The following is a 19,737-nucleotide window of genomic DNA, read 5'->3' as shown; positions in this document are numbered from 1 at the left end:
CGGTCATGTAATCAATTTGTCTGTGTATATCGTATTATTATTATTTTATTTTGTATAAAATATCGTCCGTCGTCAGATATAGAGAGGGTATGTACAATACTACATTATACATATAGGTAGTAGTAGTAATGGTATTAAGTAGTCGGCAACATAATGCCATGCAACGCGATTCGACAACTAACTAAGCGGCAAACGAGAAAAACCTTACCTACGTTATTATAATATATGTATTATATAAAACCATGGGCTATATTATACATTCTTTTTTATTTTTATGGAATTTTCTGAAAGATAATGCTGCTATTGAGATTGATCAATGATTGAATTTCTACAAAATTCATTTTAACCTCAGGATATATTTCACAAAAGTTGAATCCAGTTGACAGATCGAACACATTTTGTTTTTCTTAAATTTTGAGTTAAAAAATAAAGTTAACCTAATAGTTTTTCAAAATTCCCCGTACATGTCACATAAAATATCATAGTTTGTGATTTTTTGACATTTAAAATGCATAATGTAATAATAAGTGGCTGCTTATTATGAGATTAAAATGAACATCGATCAAATCGATAAATTTGATCGAAAGAAATAGCTAAATTGAAACGTTTGCAAAGGTGATGAGAAGGGGAGATAAAATATATAATTTGAAACTGTAAAATAATTTTGCTTCAAGTTTCCGAAACTATCGTAGACGGTAAATTTATAAAAACAAAGATTCACATATTATGCCATCGAAGATTATACCATTACGTTTCTTCCACTATAATAAAACAATGCAGGGGAGGGGGGTATACGTAAACAATATTCCTTATCTATTCACCGTTTCGGAGGCTTTTTACCGTAAATTGTTTTCGTAATTTTAATATTTTAATTATGATTTGTATTAACAAATATTAACAATGTGTTCTTGCATTTAATTGAAAGGCAACAATACTATTTTATTTTTAATTATTCTTCAGAAAGAATTCACTTAGTTTATATAGATCTTGCGTGACGATTTTTTTTTAAAGATATAAATACCTTTAAAGTATGTTAGTTGATACTTATAACTCAGTCAATAGATTGATATCAATACTTATAACAACACAAAGCAATCACCAACAATGTGGAATTGATAGCAATTGACACAAGCGATTAGTTTTTTGAAATTTCTTGAATCTTTATACATAATATAAAAGGAAGTTGCCCTCCGCGTTTGTCTGTCTGTTTATTTTATAAGTCCTTATAAACCACGCAAATGATTTGGAAACGGTTTTCACTATAATGTAGATAATATTTTTCGGAAATTTTTTTAGTACATCCTAGTTTTCCAATGAAGTCGTCAAAAAGTTTACTTTCACATTTTCTTCCTATTAAGAAGTTTACAATTTTTTAAATTTAAATTTTATTTAGAAAAATAAATATAGCAAATGTAATTTACAAATTTCCTTGAGGCTCTTGTCAAATTGAACCGATTTTCTTGAAACATAGGTAGGAGCAGTTTTCATTAAATTACCGTTAAAAAAAAGGTGACTCCTTTTAGATGTCACAGACAGACACACACATACATAGCGGTTAAACTTCTCTTTTTCCGTCGGGGGTTAAAGATAAAATTAGAGATTAAACCGATTAAAAAAATTCACTCGTATTAAAAATTTTAATCACTGAGTAGGCATTCAATCGAACTGAGATAAACGATCTCTAGTTAAGCGAACTTAACAAAGCAAATTTATGGTGGAAGCGTTTGGAACGCACATTTGTTTTCTAACAAATGGAAATGTTCAATGCATTTACTTGCGCTCCCACCCATGTATTCCTACATTCACATAATGTAAAACATGCAATCAAAATTTTTCGATTTGTTGCATTAGGGGAATATTGCATGAATTTTCATCTTTACTTTAACGATGTTCTCGATTAATATATATGTAAGCAAACTTTAAATTAAAAGATTGTTATTACTACAGAGCTGTAGACAAAAGGATTTACTATAAGTTATCTATCATCTGACCATTTTTTTAAACCTTTATTATCAATCACTATTTTTTGAAAAATTATAAATTAATTTTTTAGAATATTGAGCGCCAATATCCTTATAAGCTTTTTTGCTTCAAAAGAAAATTACAAAATCGTCAAACAAATAATTAACGAAGTTATAATCCGTATATTAGCCTCAGAATTTTAGATTCTATTTCACTGTTCTACCCCAAATGTAATCTTAATGGACAACCTTTGTATTAATAAAATCATCTTCAATTTCTTCAAATCAAAATTCTCGTTAGGGCGTGTTAATTTTCTTTTAAGCAAAAACAATTCGTTCAGTTTATATGAAATGAACAATTTTAACTTGTGCTTCAACGATTTGTGTCGATAAAGTATCAATAAAATATATTTTGAAGTTGAGAATGAATGAATTAGTTTTCAATACATAATAAAAAAAAAACTAAGTTTTGTTTTAAATAAGTCCCATATAATTTTACCCGCTAGATTGAGCTCTCAGCACACTGCGACCACATCGATGATGAACTATTTTATTTTATACATTTTGTTACTTCATCATAATATTGTGCAGTGTTCGTTTTATTATAGTAAAAATCACTTCTCGCTTACGTGAAATGAACAGCAACAAGCGACTACTCGACCATCCGATGATGATTGTGCCGAGAGTATACTAAAAAGTAAAACTTTCCCAGACCTGTCATGTCAACTATATTTATAAAATATATTTTATGAATTTACCTTTATATATGAAATGATATTTTATACATAAAAATAATATCAACCATCAAATGTGTTGAATAAAGATAGAGATAATATTTTATACGAAATAATATCAGTTTAATATACATGTACGTACAGAGTGTTATAAAAACTGGGAGCGAAATTTATTGTGTGCTATTTCAGTATTTATTATATTTCTTTCAATAGTACAGTAAAGTATCATTGTTTTCTATTTTATTAATTCTGTGCAGAGACATATTTCGAAAATATTCATCTGACAAATAATCTCGTTGGTTCGCCCGTTATTACATTGCTGGCTACGCCACGACTCAGTGATGAAGGAATGTACAGCAGTTTAAAAAACCAACACAATTATGGCGGCTTTTCGGCCTCCATTTATTTGGAAAGGTATTCCTTGAATTTTGTTTCGTTTTGCGAAAATATTTCACAAAAGCACTCGTTGCAGCTACCTGAAAATTTTCAACTCTCTCTATCATTTATAGTTTTGGAGAAAATGGATAAGTTGTTTAATTTTTAATAAGGAATATTTTTTACATTTAAACTTTTGTTCTATCTCTAACGGTTTACAAGATGGGTCCTGCGGACTTAGCCTCACTTTTTACGTCCTGAGCAAGCTATAAAAATTTTAGCTTGATATCTCATTTCCATTTTTAGTTTTCGTCCCCACAGACAGGCGGACAGACGGACGGACAACCGGAAATGGACTAATAAGGTGATTTTATGAACACTTATACCAAAATTTTTGCATTTATTTCAAAAATCTGTTGAGTTTTGGTTTCAAACTGGATCATTCTGTATGTATATACATTAAAGGCATATATAATATTATAAATCGTATATTTTATTGATTTTTAATTGATAAAAATCATTTTATATATTAGTTTAATATATTTGCTTCATTTTATTATTTATTGTTTGTATAATATCTTATGAAATATTTATTGTTATTGTTTAATATTATCGTAATGATAGCGAGGAGTTCTTTGCTATGCTTTTATTATTTGATTTAAATTTGAACGTTTTTTTAAAGATTTTTCGATTAAATACAAAAAAAATTAGAAAAACTGTTTTTGAATTAAGTACCTGTTAGTTTTTTCTAAATATTTAAGTTTTAAGAAATTAGCAACCTTATAGCTTCCTCTAATTTCTTTTTATTTGCATTTTACATTTCTCCGATTAAAAAACTACGAGTTCATTAACCTCCAATAAAAAATTGAAATGCCTACATTAAGTTATTTAAAATTATTTTAGTTAATGTTTTTTTAAATAATGTTTATCATTCATTTATATTTAATAATAATTAGCACGTAGCGGTTTAGTTCTTAATTTGTAAAATTTAAATTATTATTTAAAACTACATTAGGCCTAAACCCGAGTTTTTTTCAATGATTTCTGAAAGAAAAATATGAGAAACAAGAAACAAGATTTTACAAGTTCTGAAGTGCTATAGTCCAGTTCTAATTTCTGGTAAAAATGGCTAACTAAAACAATGTTTCTGGATTTAAATCTATGCAATGATTCTATCTTTGACACGAGTATCTGGAACAATGGAAGCAGATCTAGAAAATCATCCGCTACAAATCCTATTTTCGAATCATATCATAAAATGAAAAGATGATGTCTTGTTCTGTATAGTAATTTTTAATTTTTTATTACGAAAATATCCAATAATTCATTAAAGTTTCGACAAAATGTTTAATACAAAAGTTGTTAACGGATTATTTTCAACATTTTTTTTTATTTTTAACGGTTTGATGTGACACAATTTCAATTTTTGGCCGAAATGAAACATTTATAAATAAAACTAAATAAGTTTTAAAAAAAATTGATAAATTTTCGATGAATAACTACGGAAATATTTAGCATGTAATTAACATACCGTCTAATTAAATATTCATATGAACAAAAAATTTAGGTCATTCATTAAAGTGATTTATGTCATTTGAAAAATCAAATACTATAACTAATTATTTCAAATTCATTCCGTTTATACCTAATACCAATTAAAGTTGACCTCCTACATGCATACATACAACATATACAAATATATAGGTAATTGCATAATGTAATTTCCTCATCAAAGTAATTAAAACATTTTATGTAGTTTAATAAAACATTATTTACCTTCCTATTTTTGATTTCAATTATCGTATGTAAAACAAAACTTCATATAAAATTTGTCTTAGATTGTTGAAAAGTTCTGAGTTTAAATTTCCATAAGAAAATGATTTTTTTACTTGAAATTTACTTTGCTAAATTTCAATACTCACTGATATGCCAAGCCTGACAATAGAATCTGGTGCAACATTTTGGTTCATCAAGCCTTGATATGCCTGTCCTTTCCCATGCCTTAGTCCTTCCGAACTTTACCTAATGCTGAACAGTCTCCACCCAGGCTTAAACCAACATTGACTCGGTTATTATTTGCTATATGGGTAAGTCGGATTCTCTTCCCTTTCTCCTTCATTGTTCTGTAGTATTTGTTCACTGCCCATTTTTGTTTCTGTAGATTTTCCCATAATGAGTACATACAATCTACACTCTTGATTAATTTCTTGCGACTAAAATGAGCTTTCTGGCTCACTTCAGTCGCAAGGGATGGAGGTATGGCTGATATTATACCCCTCATATATATTGAGGATGTGAAGAATATTGGTTGGTGGTCGTATTTTTTTACTTTAAAGATTTGGAAGCATTGCATTTCTACGAGATATAGGAAATATCGTATTAAATTTTTTACTTTAAAGATTTGGAAGCATTGTATTTCTAAGAGATATAGGAAATTATTTATACTATAACTCCAAGGACTCTGTAGGTTTTAATTTGGCTCCAACCAACAACAGGAATAGTGGTTTCAAAGCATTGACAACGAGTGTAATGGATAGCTGTCTCCAGAATTTTTTTACAATGTCCGCTCTAAAAATTATTAAGTTTTTATTTCTCATATTCTTTCTAGTGGAACGAATTATGATGTATATTTATTTATGGACAATAAAGCACAAAATTTTTAATTTTTTGCTGCCAAGGTCTAATAAAATAATAATTAAAAAGTTTTCCTCATCAAAAATAAATGGTCAAACATTATTTTATCCTTTTATACTGCTAAATAAAAATTAATAATCAATATAACGCCTGCCTGTTTTAATTTAAACACTAATTTTTGGTGTCAGTAAACACCTTTTTTAATGATTATATGAGGTGGTTTTTTTTTTAAACAAATTAAAAAATCATTTCGATTCATTGCCTTCGATAATCCTAATTAAAATGTAATTGAAATATCTTGAAGCAAAATTTTTGTGGTTGTACATTTTTTCTCAAGAGAATTTTTAGTATTTTTTTTGTTAGTTAATTTAAAAATTATAAAAAAAAAAAAAAAAAACTTTTTATGGTACTTATAATTTCATATTTATGGCATAAATGGATTATGACTATAACAGTATATAAATATTAAATACTACTTAAAATAAATTTCGTCAACAAGAATTTTTTTTTTCTAATTAAACAAAAATTAAATTGAAAATACTTTAAAATATTTTTAAAGGTTATTCAATTCCGACGATTTTTTACTAGGTATAACTGCGATGTCTCATATTCTGTGTAAAACGATTTATGTAAATCATCTGAATTATGAATAAATAATATGATACTTTGAATTTGTATATTTTGATACCTGGACGATATCAGTCTTACTCACTAAATCTCATTCGGAATCTAGAAGCGCTGCTATTGAAACGATCTCAATATTGTATGCTGACAAGATCCGGATACCGTAGCCTTTTGAATACAAAATAACTAACTGGATGAAATTCCAAAACCTTGCATATTAACACTTTTGTTTAGAATCCCAATATTTCCCAAAACTAAAAATTGTAGATAATCGATCATGTATCCACATTCCACACATATTATTAACCAACTTCAAACAAAAAGGAGGAGGTTATCAATTCGACTGTATTTTTTTAAATGTGTAATACCTCAGAACTTTCGACTGGGTGAATCGATTTTCATGATTCTTTATGTATTTGAAAGCTGGTGCTTTTCGTGTGGTTCGATTTTATTTTGGTCCAGTTCTGATAACAGCATCCATAAGAAAACTATAAAAGTCTCAAATTTGCATTAAGTATGCACGAAAAAAAGATGAATATCTCAATATCACATCAACCGATCCGATGATTCTCTTTTTAGTAACAAATTAGTTAGTGTACTTCAGATTCACTAAAAATTACAAAATGAAAAAAACATTAAACAAAAAGATAACCGACTTCAAAAGAAAAACTTTTCCAAAACAAATTAATATGCACTAAAAAGTACAAATATAACGATAATATAATGTTGTTAAAATTATTGTTATTTTTGGTGTCAGTGTCAGCTACGCTAATGTAGCAAACTGTTCTATCAGAGTTGTTTCCTTGGCTGGCACCGACTCCAAAAATAACAATAATTTTAACTACATTATATCATCGTTATTTATATACATTTTATAACTCTTTAATGACCGAACAACCTTATAAGAAAATTTACAATCAAATACATGATCCAGAACATTAAAAAAAGTTAGTCTGTAACATCGTGAATAAAATTCCATCTAAAAGAATCCCTAAAACTTTATCAGTTTCAACCCTGTATAGAAGCAGTTATTCATTCAATATATTTTATGAACAGTTATTTTTTTTTTTCGGTTGCGGTTCTTAATCGTGTTGTTATACCTTATCAATGCCACTTTATTACAAACCCTTGTATTTATTAAGGGCTGATAATCAACTTACAAACAAAAAATTTAAAGTGTCTTTTTTAACTTACACGATTTATTAAAAGGTCTAACTGGTTTCGACATTTTATCATTTATTTAATACCAAAAAAATATCCTTCTTTTTTAAAATCAGTTTGTATACGGAGATACTTAAATTTTTTACCATTAATCAACATAGTTAGTAAGTTATATGCACAGGATGAATGATTCCAATAATTCTATTCATCTATGTTTTGATATGTAAATCCACTATTTTCTCTAAATGTATAAACAATTCTGAATCTTGGCTGCCGAATAACGTCAAAAGTATTTTAACAACTTGTGAGAATGAAGAAATGTAGAGAACACATTTTAATAAAAATTGATTGAAAAATAATTAAAAGTTTATATGTCCCATTTTTAATAATACGACCTGTATTTTTGATACACTGTATCATAACTTGTTGAATGTTGAAAGTTAAAAATTGATAACAATGTAGTAATTTAAAATTTATTGGCTAGACTATTTTGTAATAATTTTATTTCAAACTATCAGACCAATCTTAAAGTTTAAGTTAATTATTTTGACAAGATAACTAATAAATTACATACAGTCAAGGGATTGAAAGTTTAATTTCTTATATATTATACAAGTTTTTGTTTTCGAAAGTAAAACAGGTTAATATATTGTCAGGGGTAGGATATTTCAATTTTATATTTTATGACAAAAAAAAATTTTAAGAATTTAGTTGTATGAAATATAGATTTACCATTTAGAAATTTCGATTTGTAAATCAATTTTTCTCGAAGCGAATTTTAAACTTCATTAATATGTGAATTATGCAAGTTTATCAAAATATGGGTATCATATCTCATTAAACGTATGTAAAAAAATATCCCTTTTAGGGAAACGATAATTTTACATGAATCATGTACGTCGCTATAAGTACTTTTGTCTTTATAAAACGTAAAATATTTTGATAAATAATTTATTTTTCATTTATCGATGAATTTATTTCCATTTCAATTGATAAGTATTAATCCATTTATTATTTTGACAAAATAACACTATCATATATTGGCCATTGTTTAAAAATGACTGTGTCATAATGTTTATTCTAATAGGTCGTTTTTCATTCGTATAATATGTACCGGCTGTGTCATAGAAAGTCGGCCTAAGTAACATATGTAACATAGAATGCTTCCTATATGTATAATACACAGGCGGTATTGAAAAATCAATGCTAACAAATTGAAAAATTCAAATCAAAATAAGGTTACGTTGATCTGTCACTTCTGAAAATCATTCCTTGATAAAACGATAACGAACTTAGCCTAAAATGATTCGACTCAATTTAGACGATGAACGATTTAAAAAATGTGTCTTTTGTGAAATATAAAAATATATAAAAAATGTCTAGCCAAAAATACGATATCCAGTCGAGTCAATTGTTTCACTTTTGAGTGTACTTTTAAAAAAAGAACAATGGCCGCAGAAATATTATGATTTCATCTAAAATAATTATGTGTATATATATGTTTTTCTCTGAGAGATGTTGAGTATAGATGGTGTTTTATGATGAAGCAGAAATACCGAATATCTTTTCATATATAAAGAGATATGGCATCAAATACAATGTTATAAAGACGCCCTCGCTACCGTGAGAACTTGTTGCCCTATCTATGTGAATGTATGTGTGACGGTACCGTGGATCAGATCACATGTTGCTTACTTCTTGTTTGTTTGTCGGATCTCAACCGCGCTCGTTCTCTGCTTGTTGTCGCTTACTGCTTGCTATTAATGCTGTTATTGCTGCTGCCTGGTGCCTCGTTCCAGTGTATATTTTCTCTTGTTGATGATGAGAGAATATTCTGATGATGGTCTCTTCATCAACAGCATCCTTGCCACCACCATGTAACAGCACAGGTCGGTAGGTCTGTCTATTCAGATCGTGTCGGTGCATTTCTTAAGATGTTATCCTCAATACTTTTTTCTTGTCACCATCTCGCTAAGTTAAAAATCACTTATTATTGCTTAAGTATTTGTCATGTACTTTGCTTTTTATTTTTATTTTTTTTTTTGTAAATGTTTAAATTACTTAAATTGTAAAACTTTTTTTGTTCTTTTATTTTTGATATTAACCAAATTGAAATCTTGAAGGAAAAAATATATCCACTGATTATAAACTTGAAACTTTGAAATTTTTTTCGTGTAAAGGTATTTAGTTATTTTAACCAACAGTGTCAAATTGTAGGAAAAAATATAACGTTCGTAAAAACCGAACGTTATATCTTAGAACCAATCTTTGTACACTCTAACAAATTCGAGTTTGGTATGTTTTTTATTATCAAAAATATTTATTTGAAATTGGTCGTAGTTGCAACTTGCAAATAAGTCTCCAGATTGAAAAGTAATAACGAAACCTTCCTGCGTTATTAACGGAAACATATTCTGCGCTATATACGAACCAAAATTTCTTGGTAAGTTGTTATGTTTTTTCTATTATATATATTTTGAGTGTGTGAATGTTAGTCACTGTACTCTTCCTAAACGGACGGACCGATTTTGAGGAAATTTTTGGTGTTTATTCAAGTGGATCCGTTGATGGCTAAGATTTACTATTCGGTCCACTACAACTGTTTTTGAGGGTTTCGCACCAAAAAAATTAAATTTCAATAAATGGTGGGAGCGCATGTAAATCATATATAACATTATCAGGCCAAAGGCTGAAAGGTCAGGCCTGATCCTGTCCAATAGAGATGGGTAAACTTTTCGCTTCTATTCAATTTATAGCTTGAGGCTACTCTAACGTGACTCTTATGTGACGAATAGCTATTCCAATTTTAGTTCTATTACTCTGCGACATATCAAATCGAAGGAAACGATAAAAAATTATTCAGATAACGATTTGATGTAGTTTTTTTTGTTTTCAAAATTTAATGTAGCTTTATTATTGGTATCAACTAATAATGTTTTACCCGGTACTTTTATTATATAATATCAACATAATTATATTTATTTTATGTCATTTACATTATTTGTCGGCATATTTCCTAATTTCATCAAAGGCTGTTTTGATAAGCAATGAAATCAATGCCCGTTATTAAACTGTATTATGAGTATCGATGCTATTCTCCTAATAATCATCGGTTTCATAATAACATTTAATTCCGATAGAGAAGATAAGCCAATTCATAAAATCAATTTAAGCATACATTTTTAAAAACATTTATTCTATTTTAAAACGTAATGTAAGTAATTTAACAGAAATCGATGACATTTGATAATTTTTTTTTTCAAAAGTAAAGCGGACAGGTGTTTTTAAAATTAAGTCTTTACATGTATAAATACCCTCAAACGTACATACAAACACAGACACACATAAATGAGAGATGGCTATTTTTTAAGCTGTTGCTTAAACATTTTACAAAGAATAGAGAAATCATCTCGTACGTCTTCTAAACCAATAAGCCGTATAGTACTTGTGAATGTATAAAAATACTTAAGTATTGTATTATGATTGTTCCTATCTTCTTTTTCTCAATATTTGTTTTTCTTAAGTTCCTTTGACAAGTTTAAGATGTTTTTAAAGTCTGTGCTTGTAATGTTCACTTTACTTTGTATGATATTATGATTATTATTATTAAGAAAGGATTATATTGTCTCTCCCTTATTTTCATATTTACATTCGCGTCATTCAGTTAACTTGGTACAAAGTGGTTACTAAAATTGATCACCTCTTTTTTTAATTTTCTCCCTACTCAGAAAGACTTTTCATCCGATTTCATAATCATAAAATATGTTTGAATCCACAGTTTTAGAAAACTTCTCTGATAGACACTTTCCATGAGGATCTATTGCTACACCATTTTTATCCTGATAACTTTAGTAAGTTATGGTAAGATTAATATTTACCTACTTTCCAAATATTAGAGTTATTACTGTTTAAGTTAGGTTAGGTTACTAACCTAATCGGCTGTCCGTGAATGACACATCTAGGTCGTATAGGGTTTCTTGTAATACCACGTTCCTATTATTTGCCAATTATTTTGAGAGGCTGAGTACACTCCCTTCATTTATTTAACCTTATATTACACTCGCATCATGCATGTTATTACGACGGGAATGAAACCCGCAACCATAGGCATACTTGGCTCGGAATTGATTACGCTTGAATCATGTGATCTCCTAAAGTTGTCCTTACTAACTTAAAGTTATTCTGATGTACATTTTTCTTAATTTTTTTAAGTTTAGTTTTTTCTTAGTTTGCTTAAGTTTTGTTCAGGTACATTTAAAGAACCACTTGGTAAACAATATGACATATCTTTATAATTTTTATATTCCTTCGACAAGTCATCTTCTCGATACCTAAAAACACTTCTTTATTTTAATGCGTTGTTTAACAATTCGGGTAAATAGTTAAATATTAGGACAATTTTTTTAACATATCTTCGTTATGTTTATTATTTTAATATACCGTATGCATTATTTGTACTGAGTGTGTAAATAATTTAGTAAGATCGTAGGGAGGTTTTGTAGCTATCGCATTCGGGTAGTAGTATTGATACCCGCTCGCTTCGCTGGATTTTAAAGTAAAAACTGGGAAAGACCACAGTGTTATAGTCTTCACCTCCCTTGCTCTCACTTATCTACCTTCAATAACACTCGAAATAGGGATAGGGGTTGTTTTACACCGGTAAAATATATGTACAGTATTCAATTTTTTATTTATATAATGTAAAATGGTCATTAGTCATTGAGTATATCAGAATAGATGGCCATGAATTGTATTTTTCCCATTTTTCATTTTTTCGTTTACAATTTTTTCAGAAATCTTTAATTTATGGTGCAAAAAGATGCTCATAGGTAGCAATGAGAAATATCAGACTAAATTTAATTAATTTATTTTTAAATATATCTTTATAAATTATAGCTCATGTGTTAGTCTGATGTATGAGCTATATTATAGTAGAATTTCAATCAAATCCAATCAATAGTTTTTGCGTGAAAGCTTCGCAAACAAACAAACAAATAACCTTACTTTCACATTTATAATATATAGGGATTAGGTTTTGTGACCAAAAATTTCAAATTTTAATGTATTTTAGAACAGATATATTGAAGAAATGTAAATAACATTGGCAATTCTAACAGTTTTTCAATAAACTTTGCAAAAATCATATTTCTATTTTATGGAAATGATTTTTCTTGAATTGGCTGTTTTATTTAGAAGCTAAAATCGTCAATTATAAAAAATGTTTGGTGAAATATTTGAGAAAATATTAAATTATCTTACTGTATATAAGAAGGATATGTAATGATTTCAAAGTTTATTTACTCTAAAAATCTATTCAATAAGTACACGTAAAATAGTTTAAACATGAAAAGTATCTTATGAGAGATGAATTACGATGGCTATGTTGTTTTTTTGTCTTAAATTTGTTAAACAAAGATGTTTAATTTGAAAGACAAAGATGGTAATCGTCAACTTTATAAAATAGTGTTTACCGCAACACTGAACAACGATATGAAATATGAAATATCAATATTGACATAAAGTCAATAGCATTTTTTAACTCGTTTCAAATGATCCTTAATACTTCATAACTTTGTTTTTTTTGTCTTTTGTTTTCAATGTGAAATATTAAGTTTTTTTTAGGTTTGAATGGTTGTTTGTCTGTTTTTTTGATTATTTGTTCTATTCTGTTTTCAGGGGTATAGCAAAAGTAGGTGAACCGAATAATCTATCACCAATATCACCTGGATTATTATTTATGGATCCATCAGTACATTCCACTTTACGACGAAAACAACGTCGTCTAGCGCGTGAAAATCCAGGAGCACTAGTTGCTGTTGCCAAAGGTGCTAATATGGCAATTATAGAATGCCAACATCAATTTCGTAACCGTCGTTGGAATTGTTCGACGCGTAATTTTCAACGTGGCAAAAATTTATTTGGGAAAATTGTTGACAAAGGTGAGTACGCCATTTCTTATGTTTTGTTATCCAGTCTGTATGTTATTCACCCTAATTATACAACCAGCTACAACATCTCATACATTTAGTATGTCAAAATTATAAAGAGTAACTTAAATATATCTGTTTTTTTGTCACAATTGTTAAAAAAAATAATAATATAAATAACAACAATTGTTGTTATAAGCATTATTTGTCATTCGGTTGTTATTGTTCAATAAACAAATTGTTATGCAAATTAATTTGAAAAACATGATTATCTCTGTTTTCTATCATGACGGTTGATTGTTTCGTGTGTTCTTTGTTTATTATTTGTATTATAAATATATTTTATCCTCGTAAAATACTAGGATATTAATACTATGTTTTAAGTAATATTAAGTATGCGTTTTCAGATGTTTACATTTTATATAATGTACTAGCACGATACCCGTGTGCTTCGCTGGAAAAATTCCATTTTAAGAATAAATACCACCAAATTATAGTCTTCTCGTCCCTTGCTGTCACTCGTTCCCTTCCATAACACTTGAAATAGTCTTTATTATGAATCCAAACAAACAAACTCACTTTATATTTATAATATGTAGCTGTACCCAGCCACGCTTTGTTGTGGGGCGTTATGTGTCGAAATAGATGAGAAGTGTCTAGTAAATTTTATGAAATTTGATAAACCCATAAAAGAGTTCACAACTTTTAAACGGCTGAACTAACTTGCATGTAAGTTACAGTTTTTTAAAATAAACATCATGCCCTTTTCTTTGATATCAAACTAGGGTATATTTGAAAATATTCTATCGTTCGTGCCCACTTTCACCCCTCTCCCATATCCCCTTGCGTTGGGGTTACAGTTTTGTTATGTACACGTCATGCTCTTTTATTTAATACTGCACTTGGGTTTATTTGAAATTATTCGATGGTTCATCCCCACTTTCACGCGGAAGCATATTTCAGCAATTTTTTTTAACAATTTCCATCGGGAAAACAGCTTATTGCGGCACTTTTATGGTTTCGTTCATCCGTACAACCTTACCTAATTGAGGTACGGGATTGAAAATCGGATTTAGGTTAAGTTGGATTTTTAAAATGTCAGGATTATGCCTTTTGTTTACTTTACACCACAGATTTAGATGCATTGGCGTATGTGACATAAAATTTATATCACATACGCCAAGAAATTCAACTCTCTCTGACCTTGTGTCGTAAAATATTATACAAAATATTCTTCATCTTTTAATTTATTTATTATTCAAGTATTTTCGTAATGGAAATGCAAAAAAATTTGCATAAAGAAAAGGGTATAAATATATAAAAATTGAAAGGTAATTTTATTACAAAACTATACTTAACATAATAAATACATGAATATATTTTGAGTTCAAATAAAAAAGTTAATGGTTATTTGACATACAAAAAACTGTTATACAAAAGCTTGTTTTATCAAATCAATAGATAGTAATCTAAATAACAAAATTCATCCTTTGATCAAGAGAAAATTAGATATGTTCACTTTTATTTGTCAATTCAATCAAATGACAAAAAATCTTATTTAAAAATAGTTTTTTAATCTCCCCCTGCATCTATAAATGCATTTTCGACTAATTATTGTGTTTATATAATGAAAATTGAGAATAATATAGCTTATAGATATTAAAGTAATATCTTTTTGATATTGTTCATTACAGGGTGTAATAGAAATATAGCATGTCAATTGCATAATTTTAAAACTGTTATTTGTATCTGGAAGTTCTTGTATCGGTGATAAACTACTGTACTCATTTCGATGAAATTAATAAATTACTTAATTTATTCAATCTGATTAGGTATTAGAATTTAAAACTGCCTGTAAATTATATGTAAACTGTTATGATCTATAAAAAGTGAAAGTTTTTTCCAACTATTTGATGCGTTTCATAGTCGAATGACTTTTCATTGTCACCTTATGAGCGATTTGGTAAAACGTTATTAAATATTCCCTAAAATTAAAATATCTCGAAATCTCTTCCGTGATCCTTTTGCAAATATGTTATTTGCCCGAGAATGAAAAGTTAATCAGCTATGAAACGCACATCCAATTAGAGGTGCAAACTAAGACTCCCGAATATCATAACAGTTACCCCTATACAGGGCGTCATCCGTTCTGTGCGTTAGGACATACATTGAACTATTTTTCTTTACTTCGAATCTTAGAGTAAATTGGAGTAGAGCATCTTGATATTCACTTTTTTATCCTAAAATGAGCCCATAACGATCAAGAATAATAAAGTTGCATGCCTGTAATTATTGTGTATTTTTAACGAAACAAATAGTGTCGCGTTTTTTTTTTATCTTCTCTATATGTTATAAATGCGAAAGTAAGCATGTTTGCTTGTTTGTTTGTTACCCTTTCACGCTAAAACTAGTAAATGGTTTTTAATGAAACTGTACAGCAATATAGCTCATAAAAAAATTTATTTTCACGGCTATCTTTCTGATATACAAATGAATAATTACTATACATTTATACATTTCAAAAAATAGAAAACCATACATATATGTTACCTGTGTAAAACAATCCTTACTATTATTTCGAGTGTTACATTTCGAGGGGATAAGCAAGAGCAATCTTTACCAATCTTTACTTTTAAACCCAGCGAAGCGGGTGGGTATCACTCTAGTATTGTATAACAAAAGGTAATCTTATATACCTAATAATACATTTAATAAGTATATATACGGTTACATACGTACATATTGTAGGTATACTATCTAATAGATATGTATACACAGTATATATCTGTGGCAGGTAGCCGAAGTCCGCTTGTGACCTAAGGACCCGCGGACCGCCGATTAAAGGGCACAATGTTCAACAACCAGTTATTAGTGGCACCTCACCAGACTATTATAATATAACAACAATTCACATATGTGTAGTCGGCTTTATGTTAATATATATATGGATATATAATACCTGCGTACGCCCTTTACCCCTTACGGCATCATTAAAACATGTTTTTATTGTTGTTTTTATTCTATTATAAAAAACCAACATACACAAAAAAAAAAATATTTTCATATTCCTTAAAAAACGTACAATATCTCTCTATCAAATGAATTTTTTTCCCATTAAATTATTTAGTTATTTGTTTTGAATTTTAATAATAATAATGACTGCCCTTTTTGCTATTTTTATATTTAACTAGCGGCCCCGACGGACGTTGTCCCGTAAAAACGTAACTCCAATTCATGAATACCTATACTACGTTTAGCCTGTCCGCTAAACCCATCCCGCTAAACCCCAATTTAACTCCTATTTATTGGAGTGGCCTGACCTTCGACCTTTGGCCTGACCTTTGATAGTAGAGCTCGCTGCGCTCGCATATGGCTCTAATAAATGCCTATTGACAATACCTGAATACTATTAAAAATACATAGTACACATAGTATACATAATGTGATATGATTTATATGCGCTCCCACCATTTAATGAAATTTCATTTTTTTGGTACGGAGCCCTCAAAAACAGTTGTACTGGACCAAATTGTAAATCTAAACCATCCTCGAATCCCCTTGAACTCACACAAAAAATTTCATCAAAATCGGTCCAGCCGTCTAGGAGGAGTTCAGTCACGTACACACGCACACAAGAAATATATATATTAAGATTTATACTTTTGGTTTTTTTTTTTTGGAATTGCATGTATTTTTGATTACAAATACAAGAAATTTAAGTGCCAACTTTATGAAGAAAAATAGTTCATATTATCTAGCATTTTTTCGCGCACGCTTCGTTTCCAAGAAACAGGGCGATAAACTTTTTGTAACTTTTCATTCAAGAAGAATTTAAACGATAAGACAGCAACCCATAAATTCAAAGTAAGTCAAATAAGTACCTAGGGCACAGAAAGATTATTTGCTTAAAAACGCGTTAAACAATTTTTAGAAAACTCTGTCAAGCAGATACCTACATTGTAAAATAGAAAACCTAATAATTCATTCATCATGTACCTATTTATCCCCATTGTTATCCAAAGAAAAAGAAGAAGGCAAATAGAAGCAGGAGTATTTCGATGAAGTTCATTATAAAGACAATACATATCAGTTTATGATCGATCATACTGAGTTTATTATGATTTTGTTCACAAATACAATTTTCTACTAAATATTAATAATAAAACATCGACTACTAATTACACAAAAAAAGATATATTACTTTACGGTAATTAAAAATAAACATCCATATAACCTCCATATATAGACCAATTAACAAGGGTTCGCAAATTTATTTTAAATATTAATTTTACGGTATTCATAAATAAAAATCATTAAAACAACTTAAAAATGAAAATAATCGGAAATACCACTGACAGGCAAGTATGATTTTCTCGCTTTACAAAATTAAAAATTGGCAGTACATAGTCGGTGTGGTATTGAAGTTGTGTTAGTGCGACCTCTATATTCCACACGACTAACTTCCCAGAGGAGGAAAAAACATTAAAAAAATGGTTTTGTTAGCCTTCATAGATTATTCTTCGAACATGTACTGCAGCTTATGCTGGAACGATCATTATCTCCATAGATAAATGATGTGTTTTATCCACTTTTCAGATTCTGTTTATTCAGTTTTCCCAGTTTTTTTATTACAATTAAAAACGGCTCAACTAATTCTTCAGTTTTTAAATACGCGATTACCTAACGAACATACGAGCATATGAATGCACATACGTTCACACACACACACACATACATCCCATTAGAAAAGTTTGATACATTTCTACATACATTATCCTATGCTGTAGATGGAGGTAAAAAGATATATTGCTTTACGGTAATTATTTGATAGATTTATTGCAGTTACACTGTATGAGTTAGTTCTTATTGTTACTGGCAGTGGTAGCACATAACATTTTTACAAAGAGTGTGACTAAATATTTTTATACCATACTGGATACTGCATATATTAGAATAGAAAGCCTACTAGCAATAATAAAACATTACAATAATAATAATCGATCGATCATATATTTAATATTTCAATAGATTTTTATTACCTTATTACACAAATAAAATGTCAAATTAACTGACACCCAACATAGGTGCAGTTACTGTTACAGTACCTAAAATACACATAATTCTAAAACAGAAGTCACCTATTTCAGGAAGTCCGTTCTAGATACAAATCCTATGGTGCTATTCAATGGCCAAAAAATTATTATTTTTTAAACGCTTCATTAAAACTTGTTAAGTTTAGATTATTTTGTAGTACAGAATGATTCTAAAAAATTGCAGGTTTCTTTTATAATAAAAGATCAAAAATATATTTAAGTCATTTGAATTTTATATCGCGTATATATGTAACAATGAATAAATCTATATATTAAATATAATACATCCTTATATTTAGTCAATGGATTTAGTCTGCACATCTGTCTGGATGACATTGCGTCATCGGGATAATAAAAACATCACCAGCTGAAAATGCTATTCGTTTTACTTAAATAGATTAATAAAATATATTGATTGCATAGTTTTTTTATTTGTTAACGTAAAAATTATACTTTTTAAATTATTTGTACGAATTGTGGTTTGGTGAGCTATGGTGGTTCAAAAATGAAAGCCTGGAAAGGTCCTCGTGTTCTCAACACATATTTAAAATAAAAAAGTAGATATTTAACGTTATGCAATTTAAAAAAAATTGTTTATCTTCGCCCGTGAGATAAGAAGTATTTTTTCACTCAGTATGCGTGGGCAAAATAATAATTACCGCACTTGCATTGTAACTCTAGTAACTTTTTTAATTTTCTATTTTTCTCAATAAGTCATGTCAAATTTCTAATAATAATTATTGTTTATTTTCACTTTTTAGAGGCCTAGATAAAGTCTTGTACGATGTACGTGTGATAAAGCATTATTAACGTACTTTTGCTATTGTCCAATTCGTGTTACGCAATCGTTGGGTAAATTTACCTTTCAATTAATCATTAAAAAAATGTATATAAGTACCTTCATATGATATAATTAAAATCTTCAGTCGAATGAAATTAAAAATTTACGATAGCCTGGATATTAAGTTCTTACCAACGATTAGCAAGGAATGTACAATTTTTTTTATAGATTATAGTTTATTTTTTTATTTTATTGTATCAGCCAAATACAAAGAAACAAAAATTCCTCAATCTAATAAAAATGTAACAAATTAATTTAAAAATTTCAAATTATAAAAAAATGTGTTGAAAATTTCACACTGTGATTTTATACCCTGGTCCTGTAGAAGAATAAAAAAAAAACAAGAAAATAACAATACCTATACATATCTACAAAAAAAAAAAAAAA

The 19,737-nt window shown here is 28.6% G+C and overlaps 1 protein-coding gene across 1 annotated transcript in view; it reads left to right on the top strand.

Annotated features, from left to right (window-relative positions):
• LOC123290827 (protein wingless) overlaps positions 1 to 19,737 on the top strand; it is a 51,944-nt gene that overhangs the window by 14,187 nt on the left and 18,020 nt on the right. Inside the window, exon 2 of the mRNA XM_044871165.1 lies at positions 13,166 to 13,428. Within this exon, the coding sequence (XP_044727100.1) occupies positions 13,227 to 13,428 (202 nt within the window). The 5' untranslated portion in view covers positions 13,166 to 13,226. The remainder of the gene's footprint in view (positions 1 to 13,165; positions 13,429 to 19,737) is intronic.

This window comes from Chrysoperla carnea, chromosome 1 (assembly GCF_905475395.1).
Source record: "Chrysoperla carnea chromosome 1, inChrCarn1.1, whole genome shotgun sequence".
Lineage (NCBI taxonomy): Eukaryota > Metazoa > Arthropoda > Insecta > Neuroptera > Chrysopidae > Chrysoperla > Chrysoperla carnea.
The sequence above is the reverse complement of the archived record's forward strand: the minus strand, read 5'-3'. Positions and strand labels throughout refer to the sequence as shown.